The 15,587-nt window shown below is 44.5% G+C and overlaps 1 protein-coding gene across 4 annotated transcripts in view; it reads right to left on the bottom strand.

The window, feature by feature from the left end:
• The window catches only part of LOC134983948 (zinc finger protein 420-like), a 183,567-nt gene that overhangs the window by 66,020 nt on the left and 101,960 nt on the right, over window positions 1–15,587 (bottom strand). Inside the window, exon 10 of one of the 4 annotated variants that reach the window (XM_063949567.1) lies at window positions 10,903–10,913. The exons of the other annotated variants lie outside the window; for them this stretch is intronic. Coding sequence (XP_063805637.1) covers window positions 10,903–10,913 — 11 coding nt within the window. The remainder of the gene's footprint in view (window positions 1–10,902; window positions 10,914–15,587) is intronic. 4 annotated transcript variants of the gene reach the window in all.

Here is a 15,587-nt window from a genome sequence, read left to right as displayed (position 1 = left end):
GCAGGACAGGAACCAATCAGATGACCAGCAGCAGCACAATAGAGACACAGTCTTTCCTTTAATCTTCTGGACCGCTCCTCAGGTGTTAAACGAAACTTGTTTACCTGCATGGGTTCATCAGCAATAATAGGTAGAGACTGTACAGGAGGCATAGCTCGGTGCTTGCGAAGATCACCTCGAGAGCGTTCACAGGCTCGCTCGCGTAAACGTAGATCCAACTTGACGCAAAGGGAAATTAGAGCTTCCAGTTGCTCTGGTAAGTCTCGGGTAGTCAACTCATCCTTTATGCGGTCAGAGAGACCATGCCAGAAGGCGGCAACCAATGCCTGGTTGTTCCACTTCACCTCTGATGCCAATGTCTGGAACTGGATAACGTACTGACCCACAGTACGTGTTCCCTGGCGGATCTGAAGGAGGTCTGAAGAAGCAGAGGTCGTACGCCCAGGTTCGTCAAAGATGCGTCGGAATGCGGCAACAAACTTTGTATAGTTGTTCAACAAAGCATCTGCTCGCTCCCACAGCGGAGAGACCCAGTTCAGGGCAGAGCCGGCTAAAAGAGAAACAATATAAGCCACCTTGGTTCTAGGTGTTGGAAAGTTCTGTGGTTGCAATTCAAAATGAACCTCGCATTGATTCAAAAATCCACGACACATCTTAGCATTACCATCAAATTTACTTGGAGTAGGTAGATGGATGCGAGACATTGGAACAGGAGCAACTGGAGAGCTAGAAACTGTGGAACTAGGAACAGGAGCAGAAACTGATGAGGACACTGAAGAAACTGAAGTTGGAAATGACTGTTGCAGAGTATCTAAGCGAGAAGACATTTCTTGCAGAAATTGTATAATCTGCTGCTGCGCAGCCTCTTGACCATCTAGTCGCGACACTAAGCCTTGGAGTGTCCCTGACCCCACACTCTGACCACCGTCCGGGTCCATGGCCTCAGACAAACTGTCAGGTCTCTGGGTTTTGTCTGTCCCCGGTGGGGGCACTAGTGGGTCAGTGTTGGTGCGATGTACAAAGCGGGGAGGCAATATGAAAGTCCGGCGCATAAGCGCTGATGTTTATTACACAGGCATCACAGAGTAGATGGTATAGCAGTGAATGATAAACTGAAACCAGGCAATAAAGTAACAGTGATTGGTAATTGAATCCAAAACAACTGAAAAGTCTCTTGCAACAGAAATATAAAGTGACTTGATGCTGAATGTAAATGAAATAAACAGAACTCCGGTAAAACTTGAAAAACACACAGTCTCTGTATAGCAAAGTCCTTATGGCCGCACTAGGCCCAAGCAGGAGACAGTCTCTATGCAATGAGATGAAATACTTGCAGAGATGCACAGATGGTATGCAATTAGCAGTGCACAGGTAGTAATGAATGAAACACCTGAGGAGAGTCTCTTACTGCTTGATGAGCTGGTAACTGGCTGTGGATGAAGTCTGAAGAAAACAGGAGAGCTGAAGTGAGATGAGATGACAGGAGGTAACCACGGGGAATCGCTGGAAACAGGAACACAGGAGTCCGGAGAACAAGGCACACCGTATGTGACTCGTTGTCTGAGGCAATGTGAGTGAGCCACGGACTGGGAGTTATACCCATGGCTCTGCAGTGATTGGTCACTGAACTCTGGGTGGAGACACAGTGCTGGATTGCACACCAGGATCCACTGAGTGCAGGAGTCATGGCAACGACCACACAGGCAGGACGCCGGCACACAGCAGAATGCACACAGGACCAGACTCAGGGGTACTCAGCAATGCGGAAGATGACGCTTGCGGTCCATACACACCTGCAGCCGCAACTGGGGCCATGACCTCCAGAGGCCTGCACACCAGCGCGCTGGTAGGTGAGACGTAGCAGAGCGCCGATTCCTGACACACACAGGGATAACGGATGACAGGAACAATGAATAATAACTTAATCCGATAAATGAATATTTCAAAAGTCACTGGTAACAAATGAGCAATGAAGATGAACTTGTAACTTGATATAAATGATAAGGCAATAATGAAATCAGATGCAGCAAACGAAACTCCGATATATAACAAACAGCAATCAAAGCACACAGTCTCTGTAGAAGCACACATCTTTAAGCCAAGCAAGGCCCTAGCAGGAGACAGTTCTAACACAGCAAGTTGTTAAGTGCTGAATGCAATGCACAATGCTAGATGCTGGTAATCAGGTGCACAGGCTGAGTAATGGAAGAACACCTGAAGAAAGTCTCTTACTGCAAGTGTTTGTGGCAAACTGTGGCTGGAGTTCATAGCAAACTGAAGACTGAAGAATGACAACAAGGAAACCACAGAAAACAGGAACACAGGAACTTGCACACTGAATGTGACTCGCAGGAGAGCTGGAGTGGTTGCTGGTACTTGTAGTTCCACAGGAACAGGGAAACAATTTGGAGATGCCAGAAATAGGAGACTGCTGGAAACAAAGGATTGAAGACTGGAACCTGGAACTGGAAAGGAACTGGAACGGAACTGCTGGGACCTGTAGTTCCACAGGTCCAATATACAGGGGTATCTCTGCAGACAGAGGACTGCAAACAGGAGACGCCTGTTCACAGAATGTGACGTGTTGCCAAGGCGATGAGACTGAGCCAGGAACTGGAGTTTATACCCCTTGGTCTGTGATGATTGGATGTTGTATTTGTGAGAACACACCCCGCTGGATTGGGTGTTCAGATCAGCTGTGAGTTAGCTGAAGCACTGTGTACTCCAGGCTGCAGTAGACTGAAAACTGGAACTGAACTGAACTGCTGGAACCTGTAGTTCCACAGTAGTGATGTGATGGAGAATGCAGATACTTGACAGATTGGCTGGAAAACTAGGAACAAGAATTATGTCAGAAACTTGGTCTCCAATATGGCGGCGCCCAGTAATGTAGACCTTTTCAAACAACATGCTGCTTATTGCCCCTGGTCTCCTAGGCAGTGGTTTAGCGAGAGGGAGCCGCTGCAGCGGCGTATCGCCACCACAAGCGGACCCCCTCAGCGACATTACCGCTGCCTGTACCCCTGAACCCAGCACTGCAGCCCTCCACTGCCGCTGCCCAGACGCCCGTGAAGCCCGTCCCGCGGTCCCAGCGATCCGGAAGACCTCCGACGCTGACAGAGTGGACAAAGAAAGTCCTGCAATTGTGAATGGGAGCGAATAATGAGAGTGGATGAGAGATATAGATCTTGTGAAGAGCGAAGAGATTGGGTTGGGAGATATTTTGAGATAAGAGATGTATGTTGGTGCAGTTTGGTTAATGTACGCGTGTGAGTAAAAGTATTTTATACTGAATCCGGTAGATTACAGGTAACCAATGAAGGGACTGGCAGAGTGGATCAGCAGAAGAAAGCTTGGTGAGGAAGATTAGCCTCACAGCTGCATTCAGAATGGATTGTAGTGGTGAGAGTCTCTTTGTGCGAATACCAGTAAGAAGACTATTGCAATAATCAATGCGGGAGATAATGAGAACATGAATTAGAGTTTTTGCAATGTCTTGTGTAAAGTATGGTCGTATTTTGAATGTATTTTTAGATGCATGTAACATGATTTTGAGACAGATTGAATCTGGGGAACAAAGGACAGTTCACAGTCAAGAATGACGGGGTAGGGTTGATTGTTGAGTTATCAACAGTGATAGAGATATCAGGTTGATAACTATTACTGGGCGGTGGCATAATTAATTCTGTTTTGGAAATATTAAATTTGAGGTGGCGAAATGACAACCATGAGGAAACAGCAGAAAGGCATTCAGTGACATGGACCTATACAGATGGTGACAAATCTGGGAAGGATAGGTGGATTTGAGTATCATCCAAATAATGATGATACTGAAATCCAAAAGAGCTGATCCGTTTGCCAAGAGATGTGGTATAGAGTGAGAAAAGAAAAGGCCCTAGGAGAGGACCTTGCGGTACTTCAACTGATAGAGGTAGTGGAGAGGAGGTGGAGTCAGAGAAGCGGACACAGAACAGCGATTAGATAGGTAGGATGAGAACCAAGAAACCACGTTTGCATATTTATATTAAGATCTGCAAGAGCTGTAGAAATTCTACCCACGGCAACTGTGGTGAGAGGGCTTGTGTCTCACCACAGCTGCCCACATTTCTGTGGGATCAGCTCCCACCAAGAGAGAGGAAAACAAGGCCTGCACATTCTGCATCTGCAGTAGAAGTGTGGAACTCTGGGGCTTATGGGCTGCACAGCTCAAGGTGAAAAAAAAGAATTCCGGGTCTTCCAGCTCACCCGGAGCCAGCAGTAAGTCAGAAGCAGAAGGGTCTAAAACTCCCCTACACCCTCAGTCATCACACTTTTCAACCACCAGTAGACAGCGGTGGGATATTGTCCAAGATGTTAATATTGTATACACTAGGTGTACATAAAGAAAGGAGCAAGTATTTGTAATGGTGCATGCGCAGAAGTCCCTAAGAGCACCACACATGGGTAATACTGTGTACACACAAAGGCAGAGTAGCAATTGAGACGTACGGTATCAGAAATGTCTTGTAAAATTGTTGGGCATTCCTGGGCAATAACTGGAAAGTGGCTAACCAGATGCACGGAGATGGCCCATCTTATGGGCATGTTATGCAAGTCGCGGGCATGTAGCTGAAACTTTGCATCCACAGATGCTCAACTGTTCACACTGGAAGCCATGGGGGTATTTCCAAGTTGATCGCAGCAGGATTTTTGATAGCAATTGGTCAAAACCATGTGCACTGCAGGGGAGGAAGATATAACATGTGCAGAGAGAGTTAGATTTGGGTGGGTTATTTTATTTCTGTGCAGGGTAAATACTGCCTGCTTTATTTTTACACTGCAAATTAGATTGCAGATTGAACACACCCCACCCAAATCTAACTCTCTCTGCACATGTTATATCTGCCTCTCCTGCAGTGCACATGGTTTTGCCCAATTGCTATCAAAAATCCTGCTGCAATCAACTTGGAATTACCCCCCATATTCAGACCAAAAATCTGCACCTGTCATGTGGCTAGTGCAAGTTTCGATGGTGAGACCAATGATTTCAGCTTGCAATGTTCCTGATAAAATGGCTGTTTGGCAACAAAGTAATACAGCACTCAGGTGACTTGGTAGTAGTCCGTACTAACACCTCATGTAGCACTTTATAGCACTTATACTGCCTCTGACTCATGTAACACTTTTACCACTTAAGCTGCTAGTTCTTATTAATGTAACACTTTTTAAAACTTATACTGCTACTTCTTACTAGTGTGATGCCTTGAGGCGGTTGGGTTGTGCTGGAGCTGGAAGTCCCGTGTTCTGGACTTGAACCTTAGGAATGTTAGAGACCCTCCTGATGAGGTCGCAGTAGGTGGGTCCATATAATATTTTTTGTCCAAAATGATTCTAAGAACCTCAATTCTACTTCATGTTGAATTGCAGAGTTTATTATAATTACTCTTATTAGCAGTGTTATAATAATAATAATAATAATAATAATAATTTTATTTATATAGCCCTCTTTCTCCAATAGGACTCAAGGCGCTTAACAGATACATAGCATAATATAGTACAGAAAATAATGAAGTACAGAACAGATTTTCATAAAATACAGAAGCATGGAGATACTAAAGGGACATTCTGAAAATGCTTGCGTAAACAGGAAAGTCTTGAGTCTATTTTTGAAGGATTCTATAGTTGGGGCCTCTTGAACTGTGCGGGGAAGTGAGTTCCATAGAGTCGGAGCCGCATGACTAAAAGCTCGACCCCCAGATGAATTACGGGAGATTCTAGGTACTGCTAAAAGTCCTTCATCTACAGATCGCAGTAATCGAGTGGGGAAGTATGGGGTCAGTAGCTGCTTCAGGTACTTTGGGCCCTGGTCATGTAGTGCTTTGAAACTCAGTAAGCTAATCTTGAAGACGATTCGCCATCTTACAGGCAGCCAGTGAAGGGAGTAGAGTATGGGTGTTATGTGGTTAGAACGGGGCTGGTTGGTTAACAGCCTGGCAGCTGTGTTTTGCACTAGCTGTAAGAGGTGCAATTCTTTTGCTGGGAGACCAAGGTAGAGGGCATTACAGTAGTCTAATCGAGATGATACAAATGCATGTATGACTTTTGGCAGATCATCTGGGGGAATTAAGTGCTTGATTCTGGCTATGTTCCTCAGGTGAAAGAATGAGGATTTGATTGTGGCTGATATCTGATGCTTAAGTGTCAAGTCACCATCTAGGACAACGCCAAGATTCCGCACACGATCAGTGGTTTGTGATTCTGAATCCCGAGTGTTCTTAGAGTATATACATACATACAAATATACTGACGGTTTACTCAGAGGTTACTACAACTCTTACCAAGTCACCTGAGTGCTGTAATACTTTGTTGCCACACAGCCGTATTATCAGGTATAGTCGCTCATGAATACAATAGATTATGAAAAAAGATTATAGACAATTAGAGGAGAAATCCACCTACAGAAAATGAAGTAATAATCCAACAGATTTATTCCTAACCAAGTCAAGAGCAGTGATAGAAATATATAAACAAAATGGAACCCTAAGTAAAACTGAAGTGAAGTTCCTAATACCAGAAGAGCCCATTGTACCAGTGTTATATATGCGCCCATAGGTGCATAATGATCTAAATAATCCGCCAGGCTGTCCTATAGTGGTTTGGAATTGAATCAATAAGTGCTAATTTATCACAGTATGTAGATTACCACCTTCAACCTTTGGTAGCATAAAACAGGTCACATCTAAAAGACACTAGAGACTTCCTGAACATACTGACTAATATTGTATGGGAAGATCTCTGGCTTGTAAGTGCCAATGTGAGCTCTCTATACACAATTATTGAACATACACAGGGAATAAAAGCATTGTCCAGAAGCTTACAGCAAACATAAGGACTTGCAGGAATTTAAAGTCAAAGGTATAATAATAATAATAATAATAATAATACCAAAAACATCCAATTAAGATTTGACAAAAGCCAGGCATCAGTTATATAAAGGATAATAATATTCAAACATCAAAAGCGTATGTCATATATCACCGCTCACAGTTGTCATCTTGCTAACTGGATACATTCAATACCAGGCGGACAATTTAAATGTTTAAAGCGCAACTCCAGTGTTGAGTACGTTTGAAGAACAGGCTTTAGACATGAAACAGAAATATATCTCCTGTGGTTATGATAAGGAAAGAGTAGAGGAGGACTTTAAAAAAGTTGATAAGATTGATAGAAAAGAACTTCTAACTGTAAATAAGAAAGGAAAAGATGAACCGCCTGAAAATAAGTACTCATGGGCACTGATTACTAATTACAATGCACATCACAAATAATTAGAAATGGTACTTAGAAAGCATTGGTCCTTGCTGTCAAGAGATCCTGTTTTGGGATTGTTAATCTCATTCACATCTCTCCCACAAACTCACACCCCCTATCCTGTGCCCTCTGGAATGCTACAGATCTGTTTGTAACAAACTGGTCCCCACTCATGACCTTTTCATTTCCAACTCCCTGCACCTACTAGTCATTACTGAAACCTGGATAACTCCCTCTGACACTACTTGTCCTGCTGCTCTCTCTGCTGGGGGCCACACACACACACACACACACACACACACACACACACACACACACACACACACACACACACACACACACACACACACACACACACACACACACACACACCACGACCTGGGGGTCACCATGGGGGTGGTGTTGGGATCCTTTTACCTTCTAGTTACTCCTACCAATTCGTACCACCAAAACCATCCCTTACATTCTCTACATTTGAGGTCCATGCTATACGTCTCTAACAACCAGTCCATCTTAGAGTAGCTGTCATTTACCACCCCCCTGGCATAGCCTCCAAATTCGTCGACAACTTTGCCTCCTGACTTCCACTCTGACATTCCCTCCATTATCCTAGGCAATTTCAACATCCCTATCAATATCCCCACATAATCCCCTGCCTCTAAACTCCTTAACCTCACCTCTTCACTTGTTCTCTCCTAGTGGACCTCCTCACCCTCCCATGTGAATGGGAGCTCACTGGATCTGGTCTTCACTCACCGTTGTGGTATTTCTGATTTTTCCAACTCCCCATTTACCCTCTCCAGGGCCGAAACTAGGGGGGGGGGGGGGGCTAGGGGGGCATACGCCCTGGGCGCCGGATTTGTATGGGCGCGAGATTCCCATTCAGCACCCTCAGACAGCTGCAGTAAGTCCCCGCTGTCTGAAATCTCTGCTTTCTCCTTTGCCGGCATCAGAGATTTACGGATCCATAATGCTGTCTGCTGCAGTCTAGATCAATCGACTGCAGAGCAGCGTATAGTGAGCGTGCCAGATCCCAGGCCAGCAGCAGCAGCAGCATATATCACACTGACAGCGTGCAGGATGTCCTATGAAGCTCTCTGTAGCAGCACAGCCCACATCCCAGGCAGCAGTCTCCTATCCTACAGACGTAAACCATGTATGTACAGTGCTATTATATGGGTCCTCTATCAGTATCTGCATACTGTCTATACCTGTAGCTGCAAACGTCTCTAGTGCTTATTAGGGTCATTAGATGGCTCTATGCAGTGGGATTTTTTTTAAATTCACTAACTTTCTTTTTTTAAAGCTAATTTAATATATTCTGTATGATGCAGTATCTTTCTCTCTCTCTCTCTCTCTCTCTCTCTCTCTCTCTCTGTTATACCGGCACTCACATGTTCACACATAGAATACTTCGCCAAGTGTTCTCCAGTTGTGCTGCCCTCAGGCAGTGCGTCTAATAGCGCCGCCTTTTAACAGATATATAGATATATATATATACACACACACACACATATTTCTTAAACCACCACTGCTCCATTAGTTGCTGCGCTGATCGCACTGTCAGGATTAACTGTTCAACCCCCCTAAAACAATAATCTAGATCCGCCCCTGCCTGCACGCATTACTGCTGTGTAGCACAATATGTATATGGGATACTAATGTGCAGTATATTGTGAATAAGGGGCTCTATTGTGTAATATGTGTGGCGTAATTTGGATTTATTGTTTTTTGTATGGGGGGGGAGGGGGCAAACTACTGCCTCGCCCCGGGTGCCGAAAATCCTAGTTTCGGCCCTGCCCTCTCTGACCACCACCTGCTCTTCTTTAACCTATCTCTCTCAGCTTCCCCATCTCTCCCTCCTAAGGCTACCATCACTAAGCGTAACATTGAGTCTACTGACACCACATTCCTTTCCTCCCTGTTTGACTCACTCTTCTCTCCTATTCTCTCTCTCATGCCCTCAACAAGCCACTTCCATATACAATGCATCCCTTACTTCTGCTCTTGACTCTGTCGCTCCACCAACCACTATTCACCTTCGCAAATTAACACCTCAACCCTGGCACACTAGGGGAAGTCACACTCTATTGCAGACTTCCTCTATTTCAAACTTATTCTCTCATCCTTCAATCCTGCCCTTTCCCTTGCTATACAGTTATTCTTCAAGAACCTCATCTCCTCCCAGTCTTCCAACCCACAGTGCCTCTTTGCCACTCTCAACTCACTCCTCTGCCCACCTCCACTTCGTCTCCGCTCCTCACTCTCTGCTCTTGACTTTGCCACTTACTTCACGTCCAAAATTTACTCCATATGTCAGGACATCACATCACACCAGACCATCAGCAACCAGCCTCCTCCCATAACTTACCACCCCTCCCCATCCCTCTCACCAACTCTTAAATCTTTCTTACATACATCTGGTGAGGAAGTCATGGCCCTCATTTGTTCCTCTCCCCATACCACCTCCCCTCTTGACCCTATCCCCTCCCGCCTCCTCCGCTACCTCTCTCTCTGTCACGCTCGGCTTGAGTTGGGGATCCGACGACTGATCAATGACAGAACAAAACACTAAGGAAAGATTAGTTCAGTTTTAATGAGACTTCAATCATACACAACGGCTAGGAGATAAGTCTGAGTGAATTCTGAAGGACGAAATGTTCGTGACTAGTAAACAATGATGAATATTGAATGAAGTGATTTATGATTTGTAAACAATGCCGAAGTTCACTGAATGACTTGTGATTTGTAAACAATGCTGAAGAACACTGAATGGAGATGACTTGTAATTTGTAAACGATGCTGAAGAACACTGAATAGAGAGATGACTTGTGATTTGTAAATGTGCTGAAGAACACTGAATGGAGAGATGACTTGTGATTTGTAAACAATGCTGATTTGTAAATGATGCTGAAGAACACTGAATGGAGAGATAACTTGTGATTTGTAAACAATGCTGAAGAACACTGAATGGAGAGATGACTTGTGATATGATGTTGAAGAGAGGATCGCTGTGAGCACCGTCAGCAAACGGAGATCCTCTACTGGATAGTGGACCCAGTGGTTGAATTGCAAGAGGCGGTGGACTTAGAGCAAAGGACTGCAATAACAGAACTGACCACCGGGCGGCCACAGCAGAACCAGGATTCCAGGGGTTAACCTGGGAGCACAGAGCTTGAGCACCTTACAGCAGCAAGTAACTCAAAGCACTGGCACCATAGCTAAACATCCACCCCTTTTTATAAGGGAAGACTGCGCCAGATTGGCTGGACGCGAACTGGGATACCTATTGGCTAGGCTTTGTCTCCAACATGGCTGCTCCCGACACAGAGGACACACGTGGAACCAGCACACAGCCACTACCTCTGGCCTCAGCCTTCCAGATGCTGCACTCCAGCAACAGGACACCGGGAAACAGACACCTCCGGCTGCCATGCTCCGCTCCCCAGGACCCGGATCCCGGCCTCCAGATGCTCGGCAGCCACACCAGAGGACCAGCTCCTATCCATCGCAGCCACACCAGCCAACCAACAGGAAGACCGCAGGGACCAGAACCGGAGGTAAGACTCCGGATGCTGACACTCTCCTTCTGCCTGTTCCCATCTTTCCCACCTTCTCAATCTCTCCCTCTCATCAGGCACTATCCTCTCTGCCTTCAAGCATGCACTCATCTCTCCTATTATTAAAAACCTACCTTGATCCAGGCACTTTCTCCATCTACTGACCAATCTCTCTTCTCCCTTTTGCCTCCAAACTCTTTGAGCGTATTGTCTACAACCGCCTTACTTCCTTTCTTTCCTCACACTCACTGCTTGACCCATTTCAGTCTGGCTTCCATTCTCTCTACTGAAACTGGCCTTACAAAAGTCTGCAATGACCTCCATGCTGCTAAATCTAAGGGCCACTACTCTCTACTTATTCTACTTGATCTCTCTGCTGCTTTTGACACTGCGGACCACCATCTCCTACTGCAAATCCTTCACTCCATTGGTCTGCATGATACTGCCCTCTCTTGGCTGTCTTCCTACCTCTCTGACCATTCATTCTCTGTCTCCTCTCATGACTCCCCCTCTTCTCCACTAAATGTAGGTGTACCCCAAGGCTCTGTCCTTGGTCCTCTTCTTTTCTCTCTCTATACATCCTCACCAGGTAAGCTCATTAGTTCTTTTGATTTCCAATATCATCTCTATGCTGATGACTCAAATCTATCTTTCCTCCCCTGACCTCTCCACTGCTCTCCTCACTCGTATCTCCAACTGTATCTCTGCTATCTCTGTTTGGATGTCGCAGCGCTTTCTTAAACTTAACATGTCTAAGACTGAGCTGATCATCTTCCCTCCCTCCCGCATAACCTCACCTCCCACAATCTCCTTATCTATTGATGTCACTACTATCTCCTCTAGCCCCCAAGTGCGCTGTCTTGGAGTAATCCTTGACTCCTCCCTCTCCTTCAAACCACACAATCAGCACCTCTCACAAACCTGCCGTTTTCATCTAAAAAATATTTCCAGGATCAGACCCTTTCTCACCCAGGATGCTACTAAGACCCTTATCCACTCACTGGTCATCTCCAGACTGGACTACTGTAATCTCCTCCTGACTGGCATTCCTGACAAATACGTCTCTCCACTCCAATCTATCCTCAATGCTGCTGCCCGCCTCATTTTCCTCACCAAACACACTACGTCCACCTCTCCTCTCCTACAAGACCTTCACTGGCTCCCCCTTCCCTTTCAGAATCCATTTCAAGCTTCTCACACTCACTTACAAAGCCCTCACCCACTCTTCTCCCATTTACATCTCTGACCATATCTCCGTTTACACTCCCACCCGTCCTCTTCGCTCTGGTAATGCCCACCGCCTCTCCTGCCTACTGATTACTTCCTCCCACTCCTACTTCCAAGATTTCTCATATGATGCTCCAATTATCTGTAATTCCCTACCTCTCCCCTCAGAATCTCCACCTCTCTACAAAACTTCAAACGGGCTCTCAAGACCCACTTCTTCACCAAACCCAGCCAAATCTCATCCAAACCCTCTGTTCCACATTCTTTATGTACCCCGTTTGTGTCACCCCTGTCTGTCTACCCCTCACCTTTAGAATGTACACTCTCACGAGTAGGGCCCTCTTCCCTCATGTGCTTATCCTTTCTTACTTTAATAATCTTCAACTGCACCAAATCCAGCAGTACTCTGCCATCTGATACTTATTTCAGTGTTATCTGCTGATGTAGCTATGTTTATTTACCCTGTATTGTCCTATATTGTCTTCAACTTTAAGTTGTTGTTTTCCTGTTTTGATTATTTGTTTATGTACTCTGTAATTAGGCGCTGCGGAACCCTTGTGGCGCCATATAAATAAAAGATAATAATAATAATAATAATAATAAAATAATACCAAAGAAGCCGGCTTATATTTATAGAAAATCTTCAAGCCTAAAATATTATCTAGTGACCAGTGCACATTTAGAGAAAGAATATAAACCTGGACAGGTCCTTTCAGTAGGCTTCTATAGATGTGGGGGATGTGCTGGATGCCGGAGCATCAAAGGGACCACAACAAAAAAATGTGATTCGGCTATAATTAATGGCAGGAACATGTTAAATAATTTATTACCTGGAACAAAAAAGAAGTGATTTATGCTATACAATGCAGCTGCAATAAACTTTATATAGGGAGAACCACAAGAACCCTAAAAATAAGAATAGGGGAAAATGAGAAATATTGAGAGGTTTAGGAACCCATTCGCTGTCTGCACACTTTAAAAAAAGAACACTCTTCCTCCGGAGAAAATATAAGGAACGTTTATAGCAGAAAACAGGTAAAAAAGAATGTAAGATGTAGCGCACATACTCAGAATATTGCTAAAACAGAAATAAAACTAATTTATTTATACAATATTCACATGCCTTGTGGTTTACAGTGATTTAGAAGTAGAGTGGTTATGATTTTTTTTATGTTAGGTCTGTTTACGTGGGATTATTAAACTGCTTAACATTGTTTTCTATTTACCACTTTTTGTTAATGTTTTAGGAAGGATTCTGCCTTCTAAATTTGTAAAATTTTAGGATTTTTAGTGTGGCCAAATGACTATAAACCTTTTACAATACACGGACTACTACAAAATGGCAGCTACAACCCATCAAAGATGGACATCAAACTACAACAAGATGGCCACCGCATCAAACCAGGTTCCTAGACATCTTTGAGTAAAATGACGCTATCATCACTTCTGGGGAAGTGTGGCACGTCCTGGCCGCCGGCTCCATGTCAACCTGGATGCTTAGCCGATGTGGCGGGTGGGGTTGACGCTAGGCAACGTCTGCCTGGTGGCTTCTGTGCGTTACCTGGTTACGCAGACGCCAGGCACTCACAGGAAGACAGCAGGACGTGCAGTGGGGCAGCTGCATGGAATTGTTATCAAGGGGAGGCTTGGCTTAATGGAAATGCTTATTGGCTTATACTCCTTTTATCTTCCTGGTCTGCCTCTCACTCCTTGCTGGTCATAGTTCCTGGCTGCAGCGGGATTCCTGGTCTCTTGGTTGTAGCACTAGCCGTGGATACCTTTGTCTGGTTATCTTACAACCGTCCTCTGCAGAATTCCTGTGTCCAGCTCTGTCAGTTGTATTATCTGTCTCATTGCTTATTTGTTATTTCTGCTAATACTACCCCTCATCTATTTACTATACAGTCCTGTGTTTTCTCTGTGATCTATTTCTCCTGCAAACCTTCAGTACTCTCACTGCCAGTAGCTCCACCTGTTGGTTCAGAGCTTTCAGTGTTTTCGTGCTCTCACTTCTTTACAATCCAGTCCATTTTACAGCTGCCTTGTCGTTGTCTGGGACACTCCTGTCTAATATCTCTGGCTCTCCCACATTTCCCTTACTAGTGTTATTCTCTTACTTTTGCCTTATCTTTGTGCTACTCCTCTCTTGTGTACAAGGGTCATTGCCCAGAAGATCTCTGGAAACCTCAGCCTCCTCGGACAGAAGATTCTTCAGTCATAACACAACCCCGTTACTCTTCACACTCCAGGTGGAGGGACAGAGCTGTATGCGGAACATTCTTGATATGCCTCTTGTTGTGAGTGCATAGAAGTGGGGGCCACCCCAATAACTGACAATTTAAGGAGGTGAATTGTACCCATGAATAGAAATTCAATATAATATACACACTGAGAAACTGTTATTATACATTGGTTAAACAGTATTTATGTACTACTTAATCATCAGATTGAGAACCATCTACAGAATATGAACAGGGGAGTATAGTTATTTGTTATTTACCTGGCGCCTATCACCTAGTACCATTTCTTTTATGTGTTGCCTTGGAGTTGTGGTGAAAACTCTATTTACTAGTGTGACAGAATGCATTGGTTTGCGTATTGATAAGGTATCTACTGACCTATTGTTTCCGTATTATCAGGAACTTTACAGCGGCTGCTGTGTGATTCTGTGCAAGCTGAAGCCTGTTGCTGTATATGATCTAGTGCTGGGAGGTTGTTTTATTCTGGACCAGCAAACCACCTACCTGTCCTATGAGGGGAAGCATCTGCTCGCTCTCACCACGTGTCAGTCACTGCTACTACAGACGCATTCATTGGAGACTAGAGTCCAAACATTTCCCAGATCAGCCACTGCTGATTTCCCCCCAGGAGCTGGAGGTAATTGGCTTTTATTGCTGGATTATCTGGAGAATATACCTACCTAGGAGGTGGCGTAACGTGAGTAACGCAGCAAATCGCCCCAGATAACCATTACTGGACAGGACTCTTTGGAAACTCAGATTTCACATCACTAATCAATGTACAATGGCTGGTAGATGCCATCAGGTAACAGCTATTTTTGAACACGGATCTGGATTAATAACAAACACTGGTGATATTGGTTAATGAGTAATCACCGACTGCAGTGGTAAATAACTAGTGAGTTCTAGATGTCTTTAACAAGCATTTTGTGTATTGGTATATACATAATATATATTTTATGTGCTCATTACTACGGTAGGTGGTTTGTGGATAATAAATATTTACTGTTTTAAGAAACGATCCGGTCTTTAGTGTTAAAATGTATGCACCAAATTTTGTGATGATGTATACCAGGGAAGGCCTTTGTAGTGGGCAGATGGCCGTCTGGTCCAACTCTGAATCGGGCCACAATGTCTGAGTCAGCCTCAATATTTGCCTCTACCAAGGATAAATATAAAAGTGTCAGTAAGTGCAGTCGCAGTGGTTTAACTTTTTATTGAAGCAAAGTATCATACAATCGTAAATATAAAAGATAATTAATATTGTGTA

The sequence above is a fragment of the Pseudophryne corroboree genome, assembly GCF_028390025.1.
Source record: "Pseudophryne corroboree isolate aPseCor3 chromosome 3 unlocalized genomic scaffold, aPseCor3.hap2 SUPER_3_unloc_3, whole genome shotgun sequence".
NCBI classification, from domain to species: Eukaryota; Metazoa; Chordata; class Amphibia; order Anura; family Myobatrachidae; genus Pseudophryne; species Pseudophryne corroboree.
The sequence above is the reverse complement of the archived record's forward strand: the minus strand, read 5'-3'. Positions and strand labels throughout refer to the sequence as shown.